General features: G+C 46.7%; 1 protein-coding gene across 1 annotated transcript; it reads left to right on the top strand.

The window, feature by feature from the left end:
• The first annotated feature begins 1,873 nt into the window (after nucleotides 1-1,873).
• On the top strand, nucleotides 1,874-4,540 carry LOC119310072. Its single transcript, XM_037585920.1, has one exon. It carries the CDS (start codon nucleotides 1,874-1,876, stop codon nucleotides 4,538-4,540), a length of 2,667 nt encoding a protein of 888 aa, XP_037441817.1.
• The last annotated feature ends 3,332 nt before the right edge of the window (nucleotides 4,541-7,872 follow it).

The raw sequence follows: 7,872 nt of genomic DNA, 5'->3' as shown, positions 1-7,872 counted from the left end.
GCTGCATCTGTGAGACTAGGCATGCATCCAAGTGATGGATTGTGGACAATGGACGTTGGAAAGAATATGTTGTGAACAAATCATACGGCATCTGCTGCTCGACTTTTGATTTCTATACATACTAGCAAAGAGCCCGTTGTTACAATGGGAGGAAAAAATTAAACACATCCCTAACCTAATAACCATGACTCAAGATCTCAATAAGTCCACGTTCTTTATTTCAACATGACATCTCATCTATGTTGTCGCTTATCCTTCTTCCCATCTTCACAGACGGTGACCTCAATGCTCACACAACCACGACATGTTTAAATGTGGTCAATCATAAGGCGTCTCTCTCGACATAAAATGAGAAATCTATTGCTTTTCTCCTGTGAGGTTATTGATGGTTTCTTTTTTCTCCGATCTGATTTTGCTGAGGTGTTTTGCAATTTGAATCAGCGCCAATAGGAAAGAAAGACAGATCGTGCGCTTTTGATTAATGTTGCACCATAAATTACATTTTTAAATATTAACAGGTAAAATAACATCATATTCGAATTTTACACATTTTTCTAATCAAACTTCGTATATAATATATGAAAAATGAAGTTAGGGTTTATGAGATAAGGATATTTTAGAAAAGTATTTGCGGTCAGTGGCTATTGTGGTCTTCAAAGCCTTGTATGGTAAGGGCAGTTTTTTTTGCTTACTGTTGGTTCAATGTATTTTTCAATCTTCAACAGGGGTGTACAATCGAAGGAGGAAGAAAACATTTACTATGTAATTTTATTTGGTATAGTGGTTGTCTTGTGTTTTGTTGTCTTCACATTCTATGTACTGTCTACTACTATTTTCCTCGAGAAATTCCAGTTCTAACATGCTCTTTGGGTGACTTTTCTCAGAAAATGGGGAAGCCTTTCAGGTTTCAGCCAAACGTCTGATCCGAGAGAGGGGTTGAACCAGCGTCAGGCCATTCGATGCCCACGAGCCGCCGAAGACGCGCTTGAAGCCTTGCAGGGGCACGAGGCGCCAGCCGAAGAGGGCGACTACAGGAGACGCATGGTCGCGCGGAGATCCACCTCGTCGATGTCGACGTCCGGCCGCAACGCCTCTCCGGCCAGCTGGACTTCCTCCACGGCATCGTTGGTGCCCTTTCCTCCGTACGCTGGAAGCGCCGACAGGTCAGCTCTCGACTCGACTGCCCAGTGCCCGCCAGGTGCTTGTGTTTATTCCCATTCGTTTCCGCCACGTTAGCTGGAGCAGCAGCTACCTGGTGTTCAACTGACTGGGGCGCGACGCGCGAGAGCCCACGATATTCTCCACGGTTGCTTGGCCTCGACTGGCTACTGGCTGTCTGTGGTCTCGGGTACTCAGTCTCACTAGCTAGGTGATGAGTATTTTGGGCCAAGTGTACTAGAATTAGTAAATGTTTTGATGGTTGTGATTTTCTTGTATGCATCCTGGGATTGGGATCCCACAAAAGACAAAACTGTTTGTCTAAGGCAACCCAAATATATATGATTAACCACCCTTGTGCAATTTCAATCAATTTATAGAATTCACATATGAGTTTAAGGAATCGGGTGACCCAAGTCTTGCCAAATACGATCAGGTTTTTGCCACTGATGGCTTTAATCTTAAGCAAAAGCAAAAGCTAAAGGCAAAAGGGGAAGAAGAGGACATCAACCACGAGCACGTGAGGAATACTAAATTACTACCACCAGCACGCAAGGCACAGTAGCATCCAAAGCAACAATGCCCTCCACATTCCATCGAGAGCCTAGCCTTCATTAGAGAAGGACCTGCTGGTTCCGGTCATATCTTTGTTCCTATAGACAAATAAACAATACTCACGACCACGAGCGGACGGGGAAGCAAAAGCACTCCATTCATGAGCCTCTCAAGTGCTGTGCAATGGTGGGAGGACTGGCAACTGCGCATCCTCGTTCTCGGCAGCCTCTTTGTTCAGTGGCTCCTCTTCTTTTCTGCCAGCATGCGTAAGCTCCCTATCCATTCTGTGTACAGATACGTAATATGGATGTCATACCTGGGCAGCGACGCTCTGGCCATATACGCCCTTGCCACCCTCTTCAACCGCCAGGGGAGGCAAGATTGTAGCTCTGGGCAAGGCAATAGCATTCTGGAGGTGGTATGGGCACCGGTTCTCCTGATCCACCTGGGAGGGCAGGACCTCATAACTGCCTACAACATTGAAGACAATGAGCTATGGACGCGACACATCTTCACCTCTGTATCTCAGGTCACCGTAGCCATCTACGTGTTCTGCAAATCATGGCCAGGCGGCGACATGAGGTTGTTGCTGGCATCAATCTGTTTATTCGTCGTGGGGATCCTCAAATGCGTTGAGAAACCCCAGGCTCTCAGGAGCGCTAGCATTAACAGCCTAGTCAGCTCTTCTGGCCCTGCTCTGAGAAGGAACACAGACGGAGAAGGCGGGATCAATTCGCTTGAAGACTACGTGAAAAAAGCAAGGGCTTTTGTCCAGACCAACCCCCGTCATCAAGCACAAGAAGGTGATGCTCAAGCACAAGGAGAACACGCTGCCATGGACATTGAGGCCGACTATCAGCCTCGAGCACATGGAGAAGTTACCACCATGGATATTCAGCCTGACCACCATCCTCTGTCCTCGAGCACATGGAAAAGCCGCCTAAACCAAATAATAGAAGAAAGAAGCCGCCGTTACAAACAAAGGGTAAAAGAAATAAAAAGCCTAGTTGATGACTATAATATGACCCTTGAGGTCTATAAGCTATTTCTGGACCTTGCATCATCGTATCATGATCGGCTTGCTATCCTTGAATTCATCTGGGTACGTGATGGAAACCAAGCATATGGTTTGTTGCAAAACAGGCTATCCGGCGCGTTCGATCTTCTCTACACCAAAAGAAAGATGTTCAGCCTAATGGAAAAAAGACGCAAGGAAAACTCAACAATCTGGGTTTTTCTTTCTGACTGCGTACGTGTATCAGCTGCATTTCTGCCATGGGCAGCCATCAGCCTCTTCCACAAGAGTCACAGAGATGCTTATAATGCTAACGATGTGAAGGTTACCTATGCCTTGTTATGTTGTACAGCAGTGCTGGAGATTTGCTCTTCTTGCATGACCATGAGAGACCAAGGCTATGCCGGTTCTGACCAAGGGGAAGCCAGTTCTGGTTCTCGGGTTGCTAAATATAAACAGGCAAGAAGAAAAGTTGTGCTGCATTTAAGAGTAATTGTTATCTGGTTCCAGTGTCCACCGATCATGGACTGGCTCGCTAACCTTCTTAGGGCACTAAGACAGTTCAGCAGTAAGGCACTCTTAAATAGCTTTGTAGCCCAATATAATCTGGTATGGTTCTTTGCATGTAACAAAAGGCGGTCCTCCTGGAAGATGCACATCGCGAAATTCTTTAACTGCAAGGACTTTGTTGACCAGTATTGTGGGTCCATGGTGCCCTGCAACTCAACCGTTGCAATTACAGAGTTGGTTCTGGAGTATGTGAAGAAAGGATGGGAAGATCAAATAAAAGATGCCGACAGTTATTGGAAGTTCAATGATCGCAGGGGCTGGGGGACTCTTCAGGTCAACAAGTGCGACCAAGAGCTGGGCTACAGCTTAAGGAGACCATTCGATGAGAGTGTTCTTCTCTGGCACATCGCCACGGATTTCTGCTTCTACTACATTGGCGCATCAGCAGATCACCAGTGTGCCACTGCTCAGTGTATTCAAGATGCTTCTGGTGAGGGTCATGGGTGTGCTGTTTGGTGTGAAAGATCTCCTCATCATGAAAGAGCCAATCGGTGCAGAGAACTGTCCAACTACATGATCTACCTACTCTTTATCAATCCTGAGATGTTATTGCCTGGCACTAGGCGGAATCTGTTCACAACTGCTAATGCGGATCTGGAGGAGATCCTCAAGGATGAAAATACATCGCTCAAAAAGATTCTCAAGGACGAGCCTTCACTCATGGAGATCTTGGGGAAAAAAGATTCAAATATCTGGATTATTTGGAAGGTCTTGTTCGACGCCAAAAGAAAATGGCGTGAGGAGACCAAAAGAGGACTTGTGCAAACAGTAATCTCCAAGGTGCAGTCCACAGAATGCAGTGAAGTTGTCGCATGCACAAAATTGTCACCGAATGCAGAGACAATCTCCAAGAAGCAGCCCACAGAATGCATAGAATTGCCGTCAGATGCAGAGATACTCTCCAAGGTGCAGCCCACACAAGGTTTTATCATTGATGCATGGAAGCTTGCTGAAGCATTGTTAGATTTTGGTGATGAGAAGAAGATGTGGGAGGTGATTGAAGGCGTGTGGGTGGAGATGCTCTGCTTCTCGGCCAGTAAGTGCCGAGGGTACCTACATGCCAAGAGTTTGGGCACTGGCGGGGAGCTGCTCACATATATCTGGCTCCTGCTGTCGCACATGGGGATGGAGACCTTGCCGGAGAGGCTGCAGAGGGCGGAGTTTTCAAGTGAAGAAGGAAATGCCGGTGCCTCTTCATCGACTTCCCAGGTCAGCGATCCCACCGGGGAAGCCATTGTTTGAAAAACCATTTGTACTCTGCATTCCAATCTTAGTTGCTTATTTGCTTACCCATGGAAGCCTTTTGTGTCATCCTTTCATTGCGATGATTTTTGTCGTTGTGCCATTTTTTTGGAGATATTATAACTATGAATATGTGCTATACCAGACATCTGGGGGCGAAGATCCACCACCCTTCAGGGACTCAAGGGCTCATGAAGCTGCTGGTGGTGCATCTACGTCTCGGCCTCAAGAAATAGTACCAGCTGAATAATTATCTGAGAAAAGCACTAGTCCAGTTTGATGCCTGGCAGACTGTTTGTGTGTTGTGTTATTTGAATTGCCAGATTAATTACCTTTTATCTCTTCAATGATCATGTCTGTCGTATGGGTGCCAGGTACTCCACGGATGCATGTCCCGTGTTGAATTCTATAGCATGTTTGTTTGTAAGAGTGGATTTGGTGTGATTGGAGTCATTTGAACCGATGGTTTACCCGGTTGATGTAATGAATGTATTGCTACCCAATTGTCAGAAATTGAAGTGCTGGTTTTCTCCCTCAACCTCCAATACGTGATATACCAGATAGATACATGCTTGGGAGGGGATGGAAAGACGCTACTGCTGCTGACGAAATGAGTAACCTGATAAATTATTGCCGAGCATCTCCAACAGGCGCGCTATAAACGCGTCGCGCCGAAAAAGTAGTGGTTTTAGCGCGCGCGCTACCGTTCCCGGCGCTCCACATATGTAATTCAATGTGCGGGCGGAAACGCCATCGCGTGCCGCTTATTTGCTGGGCCCGCTCCCGCGCGCTGCACTCTCGAACGCTCGCTCTCACTCCACCTACCCATCCAGCCCAGCCGCCGCCGCCGCCCCGCGGCACCCCATTTTTTCCGGCGACCGTTTCGGCGCTTCCCCGGTATCTTGCCGCGCGGGCGCGGCTTCCTCCCTCTCTCTCTGGTCAGCGCCGCCGTTGCGCAAGGCAGTCTCCGACGAACAACGCCCGGCCGCCCACCGCCACTTTGGCGCCCGCAAGGTGTTTGACAAAACGCCCACAAGGTATGTATTGCTTCCAACTTCAACTTTTTTGCATGAAATTTGGTGCATGTTATTTATAGCCTAGTTTTGAACATTTTAGATGAGTTCGGGCTATAACTCTTCCGAAGAAGAATTTGATATGGAAGCACGGTGGAATGTCGTCGGAGAGCTCAAGCATAGCATCTTTCAGAAGGTGACAGTCGCTTTGCGTATGTTGGCATACGGTATTTCGGCTGATCTAGTTGATGACCACTTGGCCATGGGTGAGAGCCAAGCCATCATGTGTGTCAAGCGCTTCGCAGTCGGAATTGTGCAAGTGTTTGGCCCGGAGTACTTGAGAACTCCCAATGCTGAAGATGTCGCAAGTCTATTGGAGTTGAACAAAGCTCGCGGGTTCCCAAGTATGCTAGGCTCAATAGATTGCATGCATTGGAGTTGGAAGAATTGTCCAAAGGCATGGCATGGACAATTCCACGGACAAAAAAAGGGTTCTACTATAATCCTTGAAGCGGTGGCCGATCACGAGACTTGGATTTGGCATGCTTTTTTTGGAATGCCTGGATCTTTGAATGACATCAACATTGTCAACCAGTCAACACTAATGAGTAGGATTGCAAATGGTGAACTGCCACCGGTGCAGTTTGTAGCTAATGGTCGTACATACAACCATCGCTACTATCTTGCGAATGGCATCTACCCAAAGTGGTCAACATTTGTGAAGCCGTTGAAAAAACCGGAAGGTAAGAAATATCTTGATTTCCAAAATGCTCATGCGGCGGCTAGAAAAGATGTGGAGAGAGCTTTTGGGATTTTGCAAGCCCAATTTGCTATTGTGAGAGGCCCGGCTAGATTTTTGGGATCAGAAGATGATTTGGTACATAATGCATGCTTGTGTGATCATGCACAACATGATCATCGATAATGAGCGTGGCCAAGATGTAGACTACTCTCAGTATGAGCTCTTGGGACATCCCGTGCGAGTGCGGCGGAGGGCTGAAAGGGTGCCCGTTTTGTTGCCTCCTATCATGCCATTCGACATCCTGCGGCGCATAATGAACTCAAGAAGGATCTCATTGAGGAGTGGTGGATTTAGAATGGCCGCCGAGGATCATCATGATTTGTGTGTTTGATGTTGTATTGTTGAACTATTTGTTGTATTTCTCAAAGTACTATTTGTTTGATGAGTTGTAATAAATTGAACTATTCATTTAAACTTGGTTGTAAATGATGTTTGTGATTTAAAAATTATGCCATGTCTTTGTTTTGAAAATGCAACAAATGTGGATGCACGGCTGCTCGCGCGCGCTGCATTTTGGCGCGGCTGCTGGAGCCAGCGTTGTGTCCCGCGCCAAAACTGATGTTGCACGCGCCGCAAACCAGATTTTTGCGCGCCGCACGTTGGGCGCCTGTTGGAGATGCTCTTATTTACATTAGAGTTGGAAATAACCTGTGTCTGTATTAGCAATCTGCTATGTTTGATTCTGATTTGCCCAGTCAACTTATTACTGCTATCCAGATGTCGTGATTCTGATTTGCCCAGTCAACTTATTACTGCTATCGAAATATCTACAAGATTTGTTGCAATGTTGCTCCATCACAAGAACAGAGCGTTCAACCATGCCAAGGCTAGAGATTTCCTTCTTCGCGTTCAGAAAAATTTATAACTATGTTATTTGTATATATCAGACACATGGTGGTAGAACCTCATAATGCAATGCAGTTTTCCTCCCTCGAATCATCCAGTGCCGCTGCTGCGTCGCGCCATCCGTAAAACAGAGCGTTGATGACGCAAAAGGTCAGGTTGCAGCTTGCTTGCATATGCAGGGAAATCTTATAACTGTGATGTATCACGGGTAACCAAAGACATGGGGATGAGGACTTCGGCCAACAGGCGTCAGATGCTCGAGCATCATGAAGAAGAAGCCGATGCTGGCTGGCGCATCTACCTGTCAACAAACTGAAGAAATACCAGCTGAATAATCTGAGAAATTATTATCTCTTACACGTGCGTACTCCTGTGTCTGTCTTACGCATCTGCAGTTCCACTCTTTTATTTACTGATTGCGCGTGCCATGTTTGGTGTGTTGCACTATCTGCACCTGCTCTTCTGTGCAGCTTAATGAAACTACTATGGTTGCCCTGAATGACATAATATGATCTTCGCACGCTGTTCATGTATGACTGATGGATGGTTGCTCCATTCCTGCAGTGAGCATGCCTGCAACACCATCGCTCCATGCTGCTGTACATTTATTTAGTTGTTAAACGATGATGCCTTTCAGTGCAATCACCTATATATATGCATGCTTCCTGCCG

Source organism: Triticum dicoccoides, chromosome 5B (genome assembly GCF_002162155.2).
Source record: "Triticum dicoccoides isolate Atlit2015 ecotype Zavitan chromosome 5B, WEW_v2.0, whole genome shotgun sequence".
In the NCBI taxonomy this organism is placed as follows: Eukaryota; Viridiplantae; Streptophyta; class Magnoliopsida; order Poales; family Poaceae; genus Triticum; species Triticum dicoccoides.
The sequence above is the reverse complement of the archived record's forward strand: the minus strand, read 5'-3'. Positions and strand labels throughout refer to the sequence as shown.